Here is a 20,525-nt window from a genome sequence, read left to right as displayed (position 1 = left end):
AAAAAGTCAGGAATAAGCAGAAAAAAATTGGGAACAAGCAGGAAAAAATTGGGAATAAACAGCATTAATCCTCATTATTTTATTCCCTGAATTTACCTCTCTAATCCCAATTTTTCCCCCTAAATTCCCATTTTTTTTCCCTAAATTTCCAATTTTTTCCCACTTTTTCCCAATTTTTTTCCCTAAATTCCCACTTTTTTTCCCAATTTTTTCCCCCCTAAATTCCCACTTTTTTCCCATTTTTCCCCAATTTTTTTCTCCTCCATTCCCAATTTTTTTCTCCTCCATTCCCAATTTTTTTCTCTAAATTCCCACTTTTTTTCCCACTTTTCCCCACTTTTTCCCTCTAAATTCCCACTTTTTTCCCCTCTCCAATCCCACTTTTTTTCCCTAAATTCCCAATTTTTTCCCCCCTCCATTCCCAATTTTTCCCCCCTTTTTCCCAATTTTTTCCCTCCTAAATTCCCAATTTTTTTCCCCCCTAAATTCCCATTTTTCCCCATAAATTCCCGATTTTTTTCCCCATAAATTCCCGATTTTTTCCCCCTCCAATCCCAATTTTTCCCCCCTCCATTCCCACTTTTTTCTCCCTAAATTCCCAATTTTTTTCCCTAAATTTCCAATTTTTTTCCCTAAATTCCCACTTTTTTCCCACTTTTTCCCATTTTTTTCCCCCCTAAATTCCCATTTTTCCCCCCTAAATTCCCATTTTTTCCCCACTTTTCCCCAAATTTTTTCCCCCCAAGTTCCCTTTTTTTTTTCCCTAAATTCCGAATTTTTTTCTCTAAATTCCCAATTTTTTTCCCCCTAAATTCCCAATTTTTTCCCCCCTAAATTTCCACTTTTTTCCCCTCTCCAATCCCAATTTTTTTCCCCTAAATTCCCACTTTTTTCCCATTTTTCCCAAATTTTTTCCCCCTAAATTCCCACTTTTTTCCCCTCTCCAATCCCAATTTTTTCCCCTAAATTCCCAATTTTCCCCCCCCTAAATTCCCACTTTTCCCCCTCCAATCCCAATTTTTCCCCTCCAAAATTCCTCAGGCCATTCCCAGCATTCCCAAATTACATTTTCTGGGAATAAGCAGCTGGAAATTCAGGAATTTTGCCCCCCAAACCTTGTTGGGATTCATGGAGTTTTGGGGAATTTCTGGGGGATTTTTTGGGAATTTTTGGGGGATTTTTGGGGATTTTTTTGGAATTTTTGGGGGATTTTTTGTGGATTTTTTGGGGAATTTTTTTGGGAATTTTTGGGGGATTTTTGGGAATTTTTTGGGATTTATTGGTAAAAAAATCTGATTTTTCTGGGGAAAAAAATGGGATTTTTTCGCCAAAAAAATCGGATTTTTTGGGGAAAAAATCAGATTTTTTCCGGAATTTTTTGGAATTTTTTTGTGAATTTTTTAGGGATTTTTGGGGAATTTTGGGGGATTTTTTGGTGAATTTTTTAGGGATTTTTGGGAATTTTTTTTGGAATTTTTCCCCCTCCAAACCTTGTTGGGATTCATGGAATCGTTCCGGAGGCGCTGCTTGTTCTTCTGGAGTTTTGGGGGATTTTTGGGGGATTTTTGAGGATTTTTTGGGGATTTTTGGGGGATTTTTGGGGGATTTTTTGGGGAATTTTTGGGGATTTTTTGGGGAATTTTTGGGGATTTTTTGGGGATTTTTTGGGAATTTTTGGGGATTTTTTGGGGATTTTTTTGAATTTTTTGGGAATTTTTTGGGGAATTTTGGGGTAATTTTGGGGAATTTTTAAGGGATTTTTTTGGAATTTTTGGGGATTTTTTTGGGAATTTTGGGGGATTTTTGGGGGGATTTTTGGGGATTTTTTGGGGATTTTTTTGGGAATTTTGGGGGGATTTTTGGGAATTTTTGGGGGATTTTTTGGTGAATTTTTGTGGATTTTTTTGGAATTTTTGGGGGATTTTTTGGGGAATTTTTGGGAATTTTATTGGGAAAAAAATCTGATCATTCCGGAGGCGCTGCTTGTTCTTCTGGAGTTTTTGGGGGATTTTTGGGAATTTTAGGGGAATTTTTGATGAATTTTTTGGGAATTTTCTGGGGAATTTTTGGGGAATTTTTGGGGGGGATTATGGGGAATTTTTGGGGATTTTTTTGAGGATTTTTTTGGGGAATTTTTGGGGATTTTTTTGGGAATTTTTTGGGAATTTTTGAGAATTTTTGTGGATTTTTTGGGGAATTTTGAGGGATTTTTTAGGGATTTTTTGGGGAATTTTTGGGGGATTTTTGGAATTTTTGTGGATTTTTTTGGGGATTTAATTGGGATAAAAATCTGATTTTTCTGGGGAAAAAAATGGGATTTTTTTCGTCAAAAAAATCGGATTTTTTGGGGAAAAAATCAGATTTTTTCCGGAATTTTTTGGAATTTTTTTGTGAATTTTTTAGGGATTTTTTGGGAATTTTTGGGGATTTTTTGGTGAATTTTTTAGGGATTTTTGGGAATTTTTTTGGGAATTTTTCCCCCTCCAAACCTTGTTGGGATTCATGGAATCGTTCCGGAGGCGCTGCTTGTTCTTCTGGAGTTTTGGGGGATTTTTGGGGGATTTTTGAGGATTTTTTGGGGATTTTTTGGGGATTTTTGGGGGATTTTTGGGGGATTTTTGGGGAATTTTTGGGGATTTTTTGGGGATTTTTTGGGAATTTTTGGGGATTTTTTGGGGATTTTTTTGAATTTTTTGGGGAATTTTTTGGGGAATTTTGGGGTAATTTTGGGGAATTTTTAAGGGATTTTTTTGGAATTTTTGGGGATTTTTTGGGGAATTTTGGGGGATTTTTGGGGGAATTTTTGGGGATTTTTTGGGGATTTTTTTGGGAATTTTGGGGGGATTTTTGGGAATTTTTGGGGGATTTTTTGGTGAATTTTTGTGGATTTTTTTGGAATTTTGGGGGGATTTTTTGGGGAATTTTTGGGGATTTTATTGGGAAAAAAATCTGATTTTTCTGGGAAAAAAACGGGATTTTTTCGCCAAAAAAATCGGATTTTTTGGGGAAAAAAAAGAGATTTTTTGGGGAAAAAATCAGATTTTTTCAGGAATTTTTGGAGATTTTTTGGGAATTTTTTGTGAATTTTTGAGGAATTTTTTAGGGATTTTTAAGGAATTTTTTGGGAATTTTTTCGGGAATTTTCCCCCTCCCAACCTTGTAGGGATTCATGGAATCGTTGCGGAGGCGCTGCTTGTTCTTCTGGAGTTTTGGGGAATTTCTGGGGGATTTTTTAGGGAATTTTTTGGGAATTTTTTGGGGATTTTTTGGGGATTTTTGGGGGATTTTTGGGGAATTTTTGGGGATTTTTTGGGGATTTTTTGGGAATTTTTGTGGATTTTTTGGGGAATTTTTGGGGATTTTTTGGGGAATTTTTTAGGGAATTTTTGAGGATTTTTTGGGAATTTTGGGGGATTTTTTTGGAAATTTTTGGGGATTTTTCGGGAATTTTTTAGGGATTTTTTTGGGATTTTTTGGGAATTTTTAGGGATTTTTTGGGGAATTTTTGAAGATTATTTTGGGATTTTTTGGGAATTTTTTGAGGATTTTTGGGGATTTTTTGAGGATTTTTTTAGGATTTTTTGGGAATTTTTGGGGGATTTTTGGCAATTTTTTGGGGTAATTTTTGAGAATTTTTTAGGGATTTTTTGAGGATTTTTGGGGGATTTTTTGGGGAATTTTTGAGAATTTTTGTGGATTTTTTGGGGAATTTTTGGGGATTTTTTGGGAATTTTTGGGGAATTTTTGGCAATTTTTTGGGGTAATTTTTGAGAACTTTTTAGGGATTTTTTGAGGATTTTTGGGGGATTTTTTGGGGAATTTTTGAGAATTTTTGTGGATTTTTTGGGGAATTTTTGGGGATTTTTTGGGAATTTTTGGGGAATTTTTGGCAATTTTTTGAGGTAATTTTTGAGAATTTTTTGGGATTTTTTGGGATTTTTTGGGGGATTTTTGGGGGAATTTTTGGGGAATTTTTGGCAATTTTATTGGGAAAAAAATCTGATTTTTCTGGGGAAAAAAACGGGATTTTTTCACCAAAAAATCTGATTTTTTGGGGAAAAAATCGGATTTTTTGAGGAATTTTCGGAGATTTTTGGGGGGAATTTTTGAGGATTTTTTGAGGAATTTTTGGTCATTTTTTGGGAATTTTTTTGGGAATTTTTTCAGGAATTTTCCCCCTCCAAACCTTGTTGGGATTCATGGAATCATTCCGGAGGCGCTGTTTGTTCTTCTGGAGTTTTTGGGGGATTTTTGGGGAATTTTTGGGGGATTTTTTAGGGGAATTTTGGGGGATTTTTTTGGGAATTTTAGGGGAATTTTGGGGAATTTTTGGGGATTTTTTGGGGAATTTTGGGGGATTTTTTGGGGATTTTGGGGGATTTTTTTGGAAATTTTTGGGGATTTTTTGGGAATTTTTTCAGGATTTTTTGGGGATTTTTTGAGAATTTTTGAGGATTTTTTTGGGAATTTTTGGCGATTTTTTGGGATTTTTTTGGGAATTTTTGGGGGATTTTTGGCAATTTTTTGGGGTAATTTTTGAGGATTTTTTTGAGAATTTTTGTGGATTTTTTGGGGAATTTTGAGGGATTTTTTAGGGATTTTTTGGGGAATTTTTGGGGGATTTTTTTGGAATTTTTTTGTGAATTTTGGGAATTTTATTGGGAAAAAAATCTGATTTTTCTGGGGAAAAAAACGGGATTTTTTCGCCAAAAAAATCGGATTTTTGGGGGAAAAAAATGAGATTTTTTGGGGAAAAAATCGGATTTTTTCAGGAATTTTTGGGGATTTTTTTGGAATTTTTTTGTGAATTTTTTAGGGATTTTTTGGGCATTTTTTGGGAATTTTTGGGGATTTTTCGGGAATTTTTTAGGGATTTTTTGGGGATTTTTTGGGAATTTTTAGGGATTTTTTGGGAATTTTTTCAGGATTTTTTGGGGATTTTTTGAGAATTTTTGAGGATTTTTTTGGGAATTTTTGGCGATTTTTTGGGATTTTTTTGGGAATTTTTGGGGGATTTTTGGCAATTTTTTGGGGTAATTTTTGAGGATTTTTTTGGGAATTTTTGGCGATTTTTTGGGAATTTTTCGGGGATTTTTTTGGAATTTTTGGGAGAATTTTTGGGGGGATTTTTTGGGAATTTTTGGCAATTTTATTGGGAAAAAAATCTGATTTTTCTGGGGAAAAAAACGGGATTTTTTCGCCAAAAAAATCTGATTTTTTGGGGAAAAAATCGGATTTTTTGAGGAATTTTTGGAGATTTTTGGGGGGAATTTTTGAGGATTTTTTGAGGAATTTTTGGGGATTTTTTGGGAATTTTTTGGGGAATTTTTTCAGGAATTTTCCCCCTCCAAACCTTGTTGGGATTCATGGAATCATTCCGGAGGCGCTGCTTGTTCTTCTGCAGTTTGCTGGGCATCATTTTGCCCGTGCGGAAGTCGAAGCTGCTCAGATCCACGGAATTCCCGAGGTATCGGGCCAGCTGGGGCTTGCTCCGGAATTTTTTCCCGCTGGGGCTGAAGGGGGAGAGAGAAAAATGGGAATTTGGGGGGGAAATGGGGAAAAAATGGGAATTTAGGGGGAAAAATGGGGGGAAAATGGGGGGAAAATGGGAAAAAAATGGGAATGTAGGGGGGAAAATGGGAATTTAGGGGGAAAAATTGGGATTGGAGGAGAAAAAAATTGGGAATTTAGGGAAAAAAATTGGGGAAAAATGCGGGAATTTAGGGGGAAAAAATTGGGGAAAAGTGGGGAAAAAAGTGGGATTGGAGAAGAAAAACATTGGGAATGAAGGGGGAAAAAATTGGGATTGGAGAGAAAAAATTGGGAATTTAGGGGGGAAAAAAATTGGGAAAAAGTGGTAAAAATGTGGGAATTTAGGGGGGAAAAATTGGGAAAAAGTGGGAAAAATGTGGGAATTTAGGGGGGAAAATGTGGGAATTTAGGGAAAAAAAATGGGATTGGAGAGGGGAAAAAGTAGGAATTTAGGGGGGAAAAATTGGGAATTTAGGGGGGAAAATGTGGGAATTTAGGGGTAAAAATTGGGAAAAAGTGGGGAAAAATGTGGGAATTTAGGGGGAAAAAATTGGGAATTTAGGGGGGAAAATGTGGGAATTTAGGGGGAAAAAATTGGGAATTTAGGGGGAAAAAATTGGGAAAAAGTGGGGAAAAATTGGGAATTTAGGGGGAAAAAATTGGGAATTTAGGGGGGAAAATGTGGGAATTTAGGGGGAAAAAAATTGGGAAAAAGTGGGGAAAATGTGGGAATTTAGGGGGGAAAATGTGGGAATTTAGGGGGAAAAAATTGGGAATTTAGGGGGGAAAATGTGGGAATTTAGGGGGGAAAAATTGGGAATTTAGGGGGGAAAATGTGGGAATTTAGGGGGAAAAAATTGGGAATTTAGGGGGGAAAATGTGGGAATTTAGGGGGGAAAAATTGGGAATTTAGGGGGGAAAATGTGGGAATTTAGGGGTAAAAATTGGGAAAAAGTGGGGAAAATGTGGGAATTTAGGGGGAAAAAAATTGGGAAAAATGTGGGAATTTAGGGGGAAAAAAATTGGGAAAAGTGGGAAAAAATTGGGATTGGAGGAGGAAAAAAATTGGGAAAAAAAAGTGGGAATTGAGGGGGAAAAATTGGGAATTTAGGGGGGAAAAGTGGGAATTTAGGGGGAAAAAAATTGGGAAAAGTGGGGAAAAAAAGTGGGATTGGAGGAGGAAAAATTGGGAATTTAGGGAGGAAAATGAGGAAATTTAGGGGAAAAAAATTGGGAAAAATGTGGGAATTTAGGGGGAAAAAAATTGGGAAAAGTGGGAAAAAAGTGGGATTGGAGGAGAAAAAATTGGGAATTTAGGGGGGAAAATGTGGGAATTTAGGGGGGAAAAAATTGGGAATTTAGGGGGGAAAATTGGGATTGGAGGGGGAAAAATGTGGGAATTTAGGGGGGAAAATGTGGGAATTTAGGGGGAAAAAATTGGGAAAAATGTGGGAATTTAGGGGGGAAAAAATTGGGAAAAAGTGGGAAAAATGTGGGAATTTAGGGGGAAAAAAATTGGGAATTTAGGGGAAAAAATTGGGAATTTAGGAGGAAAAAAATTGGGAAAAAGTGGGAAAAATGTGGGAATTTAGGGGGAAAAAAATTGGGAAAAGTGGGAAAAATGTGGGAATTTAGGGGGGAAAAAATTGGGAATTTAGGGAAAAAAATTGGGATTGGAGAGGGGGAAAAGTGGGAATTTAGGGGGGAAAAAATTGGGAAAAAGTGGGAAAAATGTGGGAATTTAGGGGGAAAAAAATTGGGAATTTAGGGGGAAAAAATTGGAAAAAGTGGGAAAAATGTGGGAATTTAGGGGGAAAAAATTGGGAATTTAGGGGGGAAAATGTGGGAATTTAGGGGGAAAAAAATTGGGAATTTAGGAAAAAAAATTGGGATTGGAGAAGAAAAAATTGGGAATTTAGGGGGGAAAAGTGGGAAAAAGTGGGAAAAATGTGGGAATTTAGGGGGAAAAAAATTGGGAATTTAGGGGGAAAAAATTGGAAAAAGTGGGAAAAATGTGGGAATTTAGGGGGAAAAAAATTGGGAATTTAGAGAAAAAATTGGGATTGGAGAGGGGAAAAAGTAGGAATTTAGGGGGGAAAAATTGGGAATTTAGGGGGGAAAATGTGGGAATTTAGGGGGAAAAAAATTGGGAATTTAGGGAAAAAAATTGGGATTGGAGAGGGGGAAAAGTAGGAATTTAGGGGGGAAAAATTGGGATTGGAGGAGGAAAAGTGGGATTGGAAGTGGAAAAATTGGGATTGGAGCTTTTCCATGCCTGGGATTGGGGCTGGGAATTCCCGGAATTCCGGGAATTCCTGGAATTCTGGGAATTGCCGGCGGGAGAAGCGAGCGGCGAAGCGAGGCGGGAATTCCCACCCGGAATTTGGTGCCTTCCCAAAATCCCAAAATTCCCAAATTTCTGGGATGGAAATTCTGGGATGGAGAATTCCCGGGAAATTTCGCTTGGAGAAAGGGGGTTGAGGGATTAAAGGGGATTTTTTTTGCCGTTTTCCAAAAAAAATTCCCAAAAATTCCCCAAAAATTCCCTAAAAAATTCCCAAAAAATGCCCTAAAAATTCCCTAAAAAATTCCCCAAAAAATCCCCAAAACATCCCAAAAATTCAAAAAAAAAATTCCCCAAAACTCCCAAAAAATCCCCCCAAAAATTCCCAAAAATTCCCCAAAAGATCCCCAAAAAATCCCTAAAAATTCCCCCCAAATTCACAAAAAATACAAAAAAAATCCCCCAGAAAATTCACAAAAATTCCTCCAAAAATTCCCCAAATATTCCCCAAAAAATCCCCAAAAAATCCTCAAAAATGCCCCCCAAAATTCCCCAAAAATTCCAAAAAAATCCCCCAGAAAATTCCCAAAAATTCCTCAAAAAATTCCCCAAAAATCCCAAAAAAATCCCCAAAATCCCCCAAAAATCCCCCAAAACTCCCAAAAAATCCTCCAGAAAATTCCCAAAAATTCCCCAAAAAATCCCCCAAAAAATCCCCCAAAAATTCCAAAAAAATCCTCCAAAATTCCAAAAAACCCCAAAAATTCCCCCCAAAAATCCCTAAAAAATCCCCCCAAAATCCCAAAAAATCCCCAAAAACTCCCCCAAAAAATCCCCCAAAAATTCCAAAAAAATTCCCAAAAAATCCCCAAAAATCCAAAAAAAACCCCCCAAAATCCCAAAAAAATCCCCCAAAAAATCCCAAAAAAATCCCCCAAAAATCCCCGAAAACACCCAAAAAATCTCCCAAAAAATCCCCCCAGAATTCCCCAAAAAATCCCCAAAAATCCCCCAAAAACTCCCAAAAAATCCCCCAAAAAATCCCAAGAAATTTCCAAAAAAATCCCCAAAAAATTCCCCAAAAATCCCCAAAAAATCTCCCAAAAACTCCCAAAAATCCCCAAAAAATTCCCCAAAAAAATCCCCAAAAATCCCAAAAAATCCCAAAAAAATCCCCAAAAAATCCCCAAAAAATCCCCAAAAAATCCCAAAAAATCCCCAAAAAATCCCCAAAAATCCCCAAAAATTCCCAAAAATCCCCCAAAAAATTCCCAAAAATTCCTCAAAAAATCCCCAAAATTCCTTCTCCTCCTCCATCAATTTTTCCCACCCTCAAATCCCAAAAAACCCTCCCCCTCCCCCCCTTTTTGGACCAAATTCCGGGTGAAAATCCCATAATTAACGAGATGCAAACGAGATGCAAACGAGATGCAAATGAGATGCAAACGAGATGCAAACAAAGCCGTAACTTTTTCCAAGAGTCCTCCCGGAATTCCCGGAATTCTGGCGAAGCTTCCTCCGAGTCCTTTTTTTTTTTTCAGGAAAAAAGGAAATTCCGGGGTTTTTTTTTAACGTCTCCGAGCGAAGAATTCCCAAAAAAAAACTCGGGAATGTCGGGAAAAAAAGAGTCTTGTCGGGTTTTTCCAGGGAAAACATTCCAGAAGAATCATCAGCAGGACGGTCCCACCCCCTAATTCCCGAAAAAAAAAACCGGGAGAAGCTTCCTGAGGCAAAGCAGAAGAGAAGAGAGAGGAAATTCCAGGGGGTTTTTTTCCAGCAGGGAAGCGAAAAAGCGGGAATTCCGGGAGCAAAAAAGCGGGAATTCCGGGAGCAAAAAAGCGGGAATTCCAGGAGCAAAAAAGCAGGAATTCCGGGAGCAAAAAAGCGGGAATTCCAGGAGCAAAAAAGCAGGAATTCCGGGAGCAAAAAGCAGGAATTCCAGGAGCAAAAAGCAGGAATTCCAGGAGCAAAAAAAAAAGCGGGAAGAGCGGGAATTCCGGGTCTTTTCCAGGCGGGAACGTCGGGATAAGAGGGGAGGTTTTTTTTTCGGGATCGGCTTCCGAGCGGGATCTATAAAGGAATAAAAGCTTGGGAATTTTCCAAGGGATCCGGTCCGGGATTTTTGGGAATAAAGTGTTGGAATTTTGCCCTGGGTGATGCCCAAAATTTGGGGGAAAAGCTGGGAATTTTCCCATTAATAATTCCCAAAATTCAGGGAAAAATCTGGGAATTTTCAGATTAATAATTCCCAAAATTCAGGGAAAAATCTGGGAATTTTCAGATTAATAATTCCCAAAATTTGGGAAAAAAAGCTGGGAATTTTCCCCTGGATCCTTCCCAAAATTCAGGGATAAAACCTGGGAATTTTCCCCTGGATTTTTCCCAAAATTGAGGAATAAAACCTGGGAATTTTCCCCTGGATCCTTCCCAGGATTTGGGGATAAAACCTGGGAATTTTCCCATTAATAATTCCCAAAATTCAGGAATAAAACCTGGGAATTTTCCCCTGGATCCTTCCCAGGATTTGGGAATAAAGGCTTGGAATATTCCCCTGGATCCTTGGGAATAAATCCCCAATTTTCCTTCCCAGGATTCAGGAATAAAACCTTGGAATTTTCCCCTGGATCCTTCCCAGGATTTGGGAATAAATCCCAGGATTCTTGGGAATAAACCCTTGGAATTTTCCCCCTGGATCCTTCTCAAGATTTTGGGAATAGACCCCAGGATTCTTGGGAATAAATCCCAGGATTCTTGGGAATAAATCCCAGGATTCTTGGGACTAAACCCTTGGAATTTTTCCCCTGGATCCTTGGGAATAACCGGGATCAGGCTGGGCAGGGAACAGGGATTAAGTCGGGAAGGGAACCGGGGTCATCCCGGCCAGGAAACCGCCAAAAAGTCCTGGAATGAGAGCCCCGGGATCGAGAACTTCCCCTTCATTCCAAAACCCGGGAATCCCAATCCCAAAATCCCGGGAATTCCCAATTCCAACCCCCCCCGGGACTCCCAAAAAACCCCCCCCACGGGACGGGGCGATGGCGGAAGCGGCCGCGCTCTTGACAGCCGGGCCCGGCTCTTCCTCCTTCCTTCCTCCTCCTCCTCCTCCTGGCTCCGCATTCCCGAGATTCCCAAAATTCCCCCAAAATTCCCACCTGAAATAATAGACATCGCTTTTCCCGGCGCTCAAGCCGGACTTGCGAATCACCTCTTCCTTCTTCCAGCCCGGCGGCAGAGCGGGACAGTCCATCCTGCCCGGTTTTTCCATGGCGGGCCGGGAAGCTTTTCCCGGTTTTTCTTTTCTTTATCCCGTTTTTTTTTATAATTCCCGGTTTTTTTTTTTTAATCCCGGGGCCCGCGGCCCCCGCGGCGATGGCGGCGCCAGGAGCCTCCGGGCCACAGAGACGCCGGGCCTCCCGGAAGGGCAGAGCGGCCGCGGGGGAACCATAGAGAGGGGTGGGAGGGGGACGGAGCGGTGCCTGGTTGGAGGACTCAAAATGGCGGCCGCGGGGATCATAGAGAGGGGACGGAGCGGTGCCGGTTGGGAGGACCAAAATGGCGGCCGCTGGAGGACTCCGAAATAAGGCAAGGGGACGGCGGCGACCATAGAGAGGGAAGGGAGGGGACGGAGCGGTGGCGGGGGGAGGAGGCAAAATGGCGGCAGTGGGAGGAGCCCGGAAGGGGACCGGCCGGAGGAGGGGGGTCGCAGAGTGGAGACCCCAAAACGGGAGCCACAAGGGGGACCCCAAAATGGAAACCTTGAGTGGGATCCCCAAAATGGGACCCACATCTCAGAGTGGAGCCCCTTAATGGGACCCTAAAACGGGACCCACAAGGGGGACCCCAAAATGGGACCCCTGAGTGGGATCTCAGGGCTCCACTCTGGGATTGGGGTCCCATTTTGGGGTCCTATTTTGGGGTCCCATTTTGGGGCTTCACTCTGGGATTTGGGGTCTCTCTGTGGGTCCTATTTTGGGGTCTCATTAAAGGGTTTCACTCTGGTATTTGGGTCCCCCTGTGGGTCCCATTTTGGGGTCCCATAAATGGGCTTCACTCTGGGATTTGGGTCCCATTTTGGGGTCCCATTAAGGGGCTTCACTCTGGGATTTGGTTCCCATTTTGGGGGTCTCATTAAAGGGTTTCACTCTGGGATTTGGTCCCATTTTGGGGTCCCATTAAGGGGCTCCACTCTGGGATTTGGGGTCTCTCTGCGGGTCCCATTTTGGGGTCTCATTAAGGGGATTCACTCTGGGATTTGGGGTCTCTCTGTGGGTCCCATTTTGGCGTGTCATTAAAGGGTTTCACTCTGGGATTTGGTCCCATTTTGGGGTCCTATTAAGGGGCTTCACTCTGGTATTTGGTCCCATTTTGGGGTCCCATTAAGGGGCTTCACTCTGGGATTTGGGGTCTCTCTGTGGGTCCCATTTTGGGGTCTCATTAAAGGGCTTCACTCTGATATTTGGTCCCATTTTGGGGCCTCATTAAGGGGCTTCACTCTGGGATTTGGTCCCATTTTGGGGTCCAATTTTGGGGCTCCACTCGGGGATTTGGTCCCATTTTGGGGTCCCATTAAGGGGCTTCACTCTGGGATTTGGTCCCATTTTGGGGTCCAATTTTGGGGCTCCACTTGGGGATTTGGTCCCATTTTGGGGTCCCATTAAGGGGCTTCACTCTGGGATTTGGTCCCATTTTGGGGTCTCATTAAGGGGCTTCACTCTGGGATTTGGTCCCATTTTGGGGTCCTATTAAGGGGCTTCACTCTGGTATTTGGTCCCATTTTGGGGTCCCATTAAGGGGCTTCACTCTGGGATTTGGGGTCTCTCTGTGGGTGCAGTTTTGGGGTCTCATTAAAGGGGCTTCACTCTGGGATTTGGGTCCCATTTTGGGGTCTCATTAAAGGGTTTCACTCTGATATTTGGTCCCATTTTGGGGTCTCATTAAGGGGTTTCACTCTGGGATTTGGGTCCCATTTTGGGGTCCCATTTTGGGCCTCCACTCTGGGATTTGGTCCCATTTTGGGGCTCCACTCTGGGATTTGGGTCCCATTTTGGGGTCCCATTAAGGGGCTTCACTCTGGGATTTGGTCCCATTTTGGGGCTCCACTCTGGGATTTGGGTCCCATTTTGGGGTCCCTTTAAGGGGCTCCACTCTGGGATCCCACTCAGGGGTCCCATTTTGGGGCTCCACTCTGGGATTTGGACCCCCTTTGGCTCCTATTTTGGGGTCCCAGAGCGAAGCCCCTTAATGAGACCCCAAAACGGGACATCCCAAACAGGATCCTTTAAAGCGACTTTATTTTGGGGGTTTTATCCCGTTTTTTTTTAATTCCCGCTCCCTCAGCCGCGGGCTCTAGGACCGCGCGGCGCCGGCTCAGCGCGCAGGGGCGGCTCACCCCCCCCCCCCCCCCCCCCCCCCCTTCTTTTAAAAACCCCTTTTCCAACCCTCATTTCCGGCCAAATTTTTTCCCGGCCATCTTCCCGACCCCGTTACCGGGCGGGCTCCCGGGAATTTGTCGGGATTCATGGATGAAGAGGAGGATGAAGAGCGGGACGAGGAGCTGGAAGAGCCGCTGGAAGCGGCGGGTGAGCGCGGGCGGGGCGGCCAAAATGGCGGCGGCTCTGAGGGGGGAGAGAATTGGCGGGAACTCCCTCACGGAGAAAAGGGGGGGGGGGGCCCTTTTCCTTGGGATTTCCATCCTAAAATAATGCCCCAAAATTCCCAAAAAACGTTGGAATTCGATGCTTATCGCTTGTTGGATCGATTAAAAATCAAAAGAACGCGGAATTTGGTGGTTTTATCGCAGGGGACAGAGTGATGGTGCACCTGGACCCGGATTGTTTCTACGCGCGGGTGGAAATGCTGCGGAATCCCGAATTAAAAGACAAACCGTTAGGTAAGATTTATTTTTCCTCGTTCGTTTCGGCCTTAAATTAAGAGATTAATTAAATTAGGGGTTAAATTAAATGTAGGAGGCGCTCCTAAATCCTCCGGAGGATCATTTTAGGGACGGGCGGTCGTGAGGGAGACGCGCCGAAGAGCCCGCGAAGCGCCGAGAAAATGGGATTTAAATCCTATTTTTCCACATTTTTTTAATTTCTTTTTTTTTTCAGGAGTCACAGGTAGAAAATTCCCTATTTTTTTTTTGGGGGGGGGGGAGAGGATGGGTAATTCCTGTGGTTTTTCTTGCCGGGAAGCAGAATTCCCGAGGGAAAAGCGCTGCTGAGGCGAATCCCTTAAATATCCTTAAAAATCCCTTTAAAATGCCTTAAAATTTCTTTAAAATCCCTTAAAAATTCCTTAAAAATCTCTTACAAAATTCCTTAAAAATCCCTTAAAAATTCCTTAAAAATCTCTTACAAAATTCCTTTAAAATTCCTTAAAAATGCCTTAAAAATTTCTTTAAATTTTCTTAAAAATCCCTTACAAAATTCCTTAAAAATTCTTAAAAATACCTTAAAAATTCCTTAAATATCCTTAAAGTATCCTTAAAATATCCTTTAAATATCCTTTAAATATTCTTCAAAATTCCTTCAAAATCCCTTAAAAATCCCTTAAAAATCCCTTTAAAATCCCTTTAAAATCCCTTTAAAATCCCTTAAAAATCCCTTAAAAATCCCTTAAAAATCCCTTAAAAATTCCTTAAAAATTCCTTTAAAGTTCCTTGAAAATCCCTTAAAAATTTCTTTACAGTTTCTTAAAAGTTCCTTAAAAATTCCTTAAAAATACCTTAAAAATTCTTTAAAAATTCTTAAAAAATCCTTAAAAAATCCTTTAAAATTCCTTTAAAAATCCCTTTAAAAATCCTTAAAAATCCTTTAAAAATTTCTTAAGTCCCTTAAAAATCCCTAAAATTTCTTAAAAATCCCTTTAAAATCCTTTAAAAATCCTAAAAAATCCCTAAAATTTCTTTAAAATCCCTTTAAAAATCCTTAAAAATCCTTTAAAAATCCCTTTAAAAAATCCTTAAAAATCCCTTTAAAAATCCCTTAAAAATCCTTAAAATATTCCTTAAATATCCTTAAAAATCCCTAAAAAATTCTTAAAAAATACCTTAAAAATATTCCTTGGGATGGGGCACAAAAAAATCCCAAAATTCAGGGAATAATCTCATTTTTATCCCGAATTTCCCAGGTTTTTTAGGGATTAATTTCCCTTAAAAAAATCAAAAAATTCAGGGAAAAATCTCATTTTTCTCCTTATTTTTATCCTCATTTTTTTCCTAATTTTCCCAAGATTTTTAGGGATTAATTTGGCATCAAAAAAATCCCAAAATTCAGGGAATAATCTCATTTTTATCCTTATTTTTATCCTGAATTTCCCAGGTTTTTTAGGGATTAATTTGCCTTAAAAAAATCCCAAAGTTCAGGGAAAAATCCCATTTTTATCCCAAATTTCCCATTTTTTTAGGGATTAATTTCCCTTAAAAAAATCCCAAAATTCAGGGAAAAAATCTCATTTTTCTCCTGATTTTTCTCCTGATTTTTATTCTGATTTTCCCAAGATTAAATCCTGTTAAAATTATTTAAAATGTCTTAAAATTTCCTGAAAAATTCCTGAAAAATTCTTTAAAAATTCTTGAAAAATCCCTGAAAAATTCCTGAAAATTTTCTGAAAAATTCCTTTAAAATTCTTTAAAAGTCCTTTAAAAATCCCTTAAAAATCCCTTAAAAATTCCTTAAAAAATTCCATGAAAATGTCTTGAAAATTCCTTAAAAATTCCTTAAAAATTCCTGAAAAATTCTTTAAAAATTCCTGAAAAATTCTTTAAAAATTCCTGAAAAATTCTTTAAAAATTCCTGAAAAATTCTTTAAAAAATCCTTAAAAATCCCTAAAAAATCCTTTAAAAAATCCCTTAAAAATCCTTAAAAAATCCCTAAAAAATCCCTTCAAAATTCCTTTAAAAATCCCCAAAAAATCCCTAAAAAATCCCTTCAAAATTCCTTTAAAAATCCTTAAAAAATCCCTTAAAAATCCCAAAAAAATCCCTAAAAAATCCTTTAAAAAATCCCTTAAAAATCCTTTAAAAATCCCTTAAAAAATCCTAAAAAAATCCCTAAAATTCCCTGAAAAATCCCTTAAAAAATCCCTTAAAAATCCATAAAAAATCCTTAATAAATCCTTAAAAATCCTTTAAAAAATCCCTTAAAAATCCATAAAAAATCCCTTCAAAATTCCTTTAAAAATCCAAAAAAAGTCCCTAAAAAATCCTTTAAAAAATCCTGAAAAATTCCTTAAAAAATCCCTTAAAAATCCCAAAAAAATCCATAAAAAATCCCTTCAAAATTCCTTTAAAAATCCTTAAAAAATCCCTTAAAAATCCCTTAAAAATCCTTAAAAAATCCCTTAAAAATCCCTTAAAAATTCCTTAAAAAATCCTTAAAAAATCCCTTAAAAATTCCTTAAAAATCCCTAAAAATTCCTTTAAAAATTCCTCCCAAAAATCCATAAAAATTCCTTTAAAAATCCCTTAAAAATCCCTTAAAAAATTCCTTTAAAAATTCCTTAAAAAATCCCTTAGAAATTCCTTAAAAAATCCTTAAAAAATCCTTTCACCCAAAAAATCCCAAAATTCCACCAAAAAATCACCCAAAAAAACCCAAAATTCCACCAAAAAATCACCCAAAAAAGCCCAAAATTCCACAAAAAAATCACCCAAAAAACCCCAAAATTCCACCAAAAAATCACCCAAAAAATCCCAAAATTCCACCAAAAAATCACCCAAAAAAGCCCAAAATTCCACAAAAAAATCACCCAAAAAACCCCAAAATTCCACCAAAAAATCACCCAAAAAATCCCAAAATTCCACCAAAAAATCACCCAAAAAATCCCAAAATTCCACCAAAAAATCACCCAAAAAACCCCAAAATTCCACAAAAAAATCACCCCAAAACCCCCAAAATTCCACAAAAAAATCACCCAAAAAACCCCAAAATTCCTGGGAAAAATCCCCCCAAAAATCCCAAAATTCCACAAAAAAATCCCCCAAAAAATCCCAAAATTCCACCAAAAAATCACCCAAAAAAGCCCAAAATTCCACAAAAAAATCACCCAAAAAAGCCCAAAATTCCACCAAAAAATCACCCAAAAACCCCAAAATTCACAAAAAAATCACCCAAAAAATCCCAAAATTCCACAAAAAAAATCACCCAAAAAATCCCAAAATTCCACAAAAAAATCACCCAAAAAAGCCCAAAATTCCACCAAAAAATCACCCAAAAAAGCCCAAAATTCCACCAAAAAATCACCCAAAAAAGCCCAAAATTCCACCAAAAAATCCCCCAAAAAAGCCCAAAATTCCACAAAAAAATCACCCAAAAAACCCCAAAATTCCACAAAAAAACCACCCAAAAAACCCCAAAATTCCACCAAAAAATCACCCAAAAAAACCCAAAATTCCCAGGAAAAATCACCCAAAAAAGCCCAAAATTCCACCAAAAAATCACCCAAAAAAGCCCAAAATTCCACCAAAAAATCACCCAAAAAATCCCAAAATTCCACCAAAAAATCACCCAAAAAAGCCCAAAATTCCACAAAAAAACCACCCAAAAAACCCCAAAATTCCACCAAAAAATCACCCAAAAAACCCCAAAATTCCACAAAAAAATCACCCAAAAAAGCCCAAAATTCCACCAAAAAATCACCCAAAAAACCCCAAAATTCCACCAAAAAATCACCCAAAAAAGCCCAAAATTCCACAAAAAAATCACCTAAAAAAATCCCAAAATTCCCAGGAAAAATCACCCAAAAAATCCCAAAATTCCACAAAAAAATCCCCGAAAAAATCCCAAAATTCCACCAAAAAATCACCCAAAAAACCCCAAAATTCCACCAAAAAATCACCCAAAAAATCCCAAAATTCCACCAAAAAATCACCCAAAAACCCCCAAAATTCCACAAAAAAATCACCCAAAAATGCCCAAAATTCCCAGGAAAAATCACCCAAAAAATCCCAAAATTCCACAAAAAAATCACCCAAAAAAGCCCAAAATTCCACAAAAAAACCACCCAAAAAAGCCCAAAATTCCACAAAAAAATCCCCCAAAAAATCCCAAAATTCCACCAAAAAATCACCCAAAAAAACCCAAAATTCCACTAAAAAATCACCCAAAAAACCCCAAAATTCCACTAAAAAATCACCTAAAAAAGCCCAAAATTCCACCAAAAAATCACCTAAAAAACCCCAAAATTCCACAAAAAAATCACCCAAAAAAGCCCAAAATTCCACAAAAAAACCACCCAAAAAAGCCCAAAATTCCACAAAAAAATCCCCCAAAAAATCCCAAAATTCCACCAAAAAATCACCCAAAAAAACCCAAAATTCCACTAAAAAATCACCCAAAAAACCCCAAAATTCCACTAAAAAATCACCTAAAAAAGCCCAAAATTCCACCAAAAAATCACCTAAAAAACCCCAAAATTCCACAAAAAAATCACCCAAAAAACCCCAAAATTCCACAAAAAAATCACCCAAAAAATCCTAAAATTCCCAGGAAAAATCCCCCAAAAAATCCCAAAATTCCACAAAAAAATCACCCAAAAAAGCCCAAAATTCCACAAAAAAATCACCCAAAAAACCCCAAAATTCCACAAAAAAAATCACCCAAAAAATCCCAAAATTCCACAAAAAAATCACCCAAAAAAGCCCAAAATTCCACAAAAAAATCACCCAAAAAATCCCAAAATTCCCAAGAAAAATCCCCAAAAAAACCCCAAAATTCCACCAAAAAATCACCCAAAAAACCCCAAAATTCCTCCAAAAAATCCCAAAATTCCACCAAAAAATCACCTAAAAAATCCCAAAATTCCACAAAAAAATCACCCAAAAAAGCCCAAAATTCCACCAAAAAATCACCCAAAAAAGCCCAAAATTCCACAAAAAAATCACCCAAAAATTCCCAAAATTCCACAAAAAAATCACCCAAAAAAGCCCAAAATTCCAGCAAAAAATCACCCAAAAAAGCCCAAAATTCCACCAAAAAATCACCCAAAAAAGCCCAAAATTCCACAAAAAATCCCCCCAAAACCCCCAAAATTCCCTGGAAAAATCACCCAAAAAAGCCCAAAATTCCACAAAAAAATCACCCAAAAAACCCCAAAATTCCCAGGAAAAATCACCCAAAAAATCCCAAAATTCCACCAAAAAATCACCCAAAAAAGCCCAAAATTCCACAAAAAAATCACCCAAAAAAGCCCAAAATTCCACCAAAAAATCCCCCAAAAAACCCCAAAATTCCACCAAAAAATCACCCAAAAAATCCCAAAATTCCACCAAAAAATCACCCAAAAAAGCCCAAAATTCCACAAAAAAACCACCCAAAAAAGCCCAAAATTCCACAAAAAAATCCCCCAAAAAATCCCAAAATTCCACCAAAAAATCACCCAAAAAACCCCAAAATTCCACCAAAAAATCACCCAAAAAATCCCAAAATTCCACCAAAAAAATCACCCAAAAAACCCAAAATTCCACCAAAAAATCACCTAAAAAAATCCCAAAATTCCCAGGAAAAATCACCCAAAAAACCCCAAAATTCCACAAAAAAATCACCCAAAAAAGCCCAAAATTCCACCAAAAAATCACCCAAAAAATCCCAAAATTCCACCAAAAAATCACCCAAACTTTAAGGCTTTATAATAATTTCAGTTAACTTTAATCTCTTTAATTAATTTATTATATTAATTTAATTTGCCTTTGATTGTTTTTAATCCAAGTTTATTAAGATAACTTATTCTCTTTAGTTAATTCAAGTTAATTTAAATTAACTTTAATTATCTTTAATGCATTATAATTTCATTTAATTTTAATTCCCTTTAATTAATACCTATAATAACTTCAATTGTATTAATAATAAAATAATATAATAAAATTGTAATGATAATTTTACTGAGAATAATCATTAAGTAATAATAATAATGATGATAATTACAATAATATTGACAAGAGGAATAATAATAAAATAATAAAATAGTAATAGTTGCAATAACTTTAAAAATAGGACTAATAAAACAATAATAATAATAATAGTAATAATTGCAATAATATTAATAGTAGAAATAATAGTAAAATAATAATAAAATAATAAAAATAATAATAGTAATAATTGCAATAATATTAACAGTAGAAATAATAATAAAATAATAATAAAATAATAAAAATAATACTAGTAATAATTGCAATAATATTAACAGTAGAAATAATAATAAAATAATAATAAAATAATAAAAATAATAATAGTAATAATTGCAATAATATTAACAGTAGAAATAATAATAAAATAATAATAAAATAATAATAAAATAATAAAAATAATAATAGTAATAATTGCAATAATATTAACAGTAGGAATAATAATAAAATAATAATAAAATAATAATAAAATAATAAAAATAATAATAGTAATAATTGCAATAATATTAACAGTAGGAATAATAATAAAATAATAATAAAATAATAAAAATAATAATAGTAATAATTGCAATAATATTAACAGTGCAAATAATAATAAAATAATAAAAATAATAATAGTAATAATTGCAATAATATTAACAATCATTATAATAATAATATATAATAATTATATATAATTATATATAATTATAATAATAATAAATAATAATATATATAAAATATATAATATATAATCATAAAATAATAATATGTATAATATTATAATAATAATAATATATAATCATTATATATATTATATAATGTAA

At 37.1% G+C, this 20,525-nt stretch overlaps 2 protein-coding genes and 2 long non-coding RNA genes across 6 annotated transcripts in view; 1 reads left to right on the top strand and 3 right to left on the bottom strand.

Annotated features, from left to right (window-relative positions):
* Positions 1 to 5,353: 5,353 nt before the first annotated feature.
* LOC127464142 (methyl-CpG-binding domain protein 2-like) lies at positions 5,354 to 11,477 on the bottom strand (the record flags this gene model as incomplete). The annotated part of the gene is made up of 2 exons (XM_051774313.1): positions 10,969 to 11,477; positions 5,354 to 5,513 (listed from the first exon to the last, which is right to left on the bottom strand). Coding segments are annotated over exons 1-2 (273 nt in total), but the record flags the coding sequence as incomplete, so codon positions are not given.
* On the bottom strand, positions 9,391 to 10,504 carry LOC127464148 (uncharacterized). The gene is made up of 2 exons (XR_007901193.1): positions 10,423 to 10,504; positions 9,391 to 10,263 (listed from the first exon to the last, which is right to left on the bottom strand). It is a non-coding gene; the product is annotated as an uncharacterized LOC127464148 (long non-coding RNA).
* A 334-nt stretch (positions 11,478 to 11,811) lies between the features above and the next one.
* LOC127464145 (uncharacterized) lies at positions 11,812 to 13,093 on the bottom strand. Its single transcript, XR_007901190.1, has 3 exons — positions 13,015 to 13,093; positions 11,959 to 12,017; positions 11,812 to 11,913 (listed from the first exon to the last, which is right to left on the bottom strand). It is a non-coding gene; the product is annotated as an uncharacterized LOC127464145 (long non-coding RNA).
* A 143-nt stretch (positions 13,094 to 13,236) lies between these two features.
* LOC127464143 (collagen alpha-1(VIII) chain-like) overlaps positions 13,237 to 20,525 on the top strand; it is a 30,551-nt gene continuing 23,262 nt past the window's right edge. Inside the window, exons 1-2 of one of the 3 annotated variants that reach the window (XM_051774317.1) lie at positions 13,237 to 13,395; positions 13,617 to 13,707. In XM_051774317.1, the coding sequence (XP_051630277.1) occupies positions 13,335 to 13,395; positions 13,617 to 13,707 (152 nt within the window). In that variant the 5' untranslated portion in view covers positions 13,237 to 13,334. Of the gene's footprint in view, positions 13,396 to 13,616; positions 13,708 to 20,525 lie in introns of those variants that run through there. The other 2 variants (XM_051774314.1, XM_051774315.1) reach the window with 2 other exon arrangements.

The sequence above is a fragment of the Manacus candei genome, unplaced genomic scaffold (genome assembly GCF_025592945.1).
Source record: "Manacus candei isolate 608988 ecotype Guabito, Panama unplaced genomic scaffold, ASM2559294v1 h1tg000195l, whole genome shotgun sequence".
NCBI classification, from domain to species: domain Eukaryota; kingdom Metazoa; phylum Chordata; class Aves; order Passeriformes; family Pipridae; genus Manacus; species Manacus candei.
This window is presented reverse-complemented; position numbering and strand designations above follow the sequence as displayed.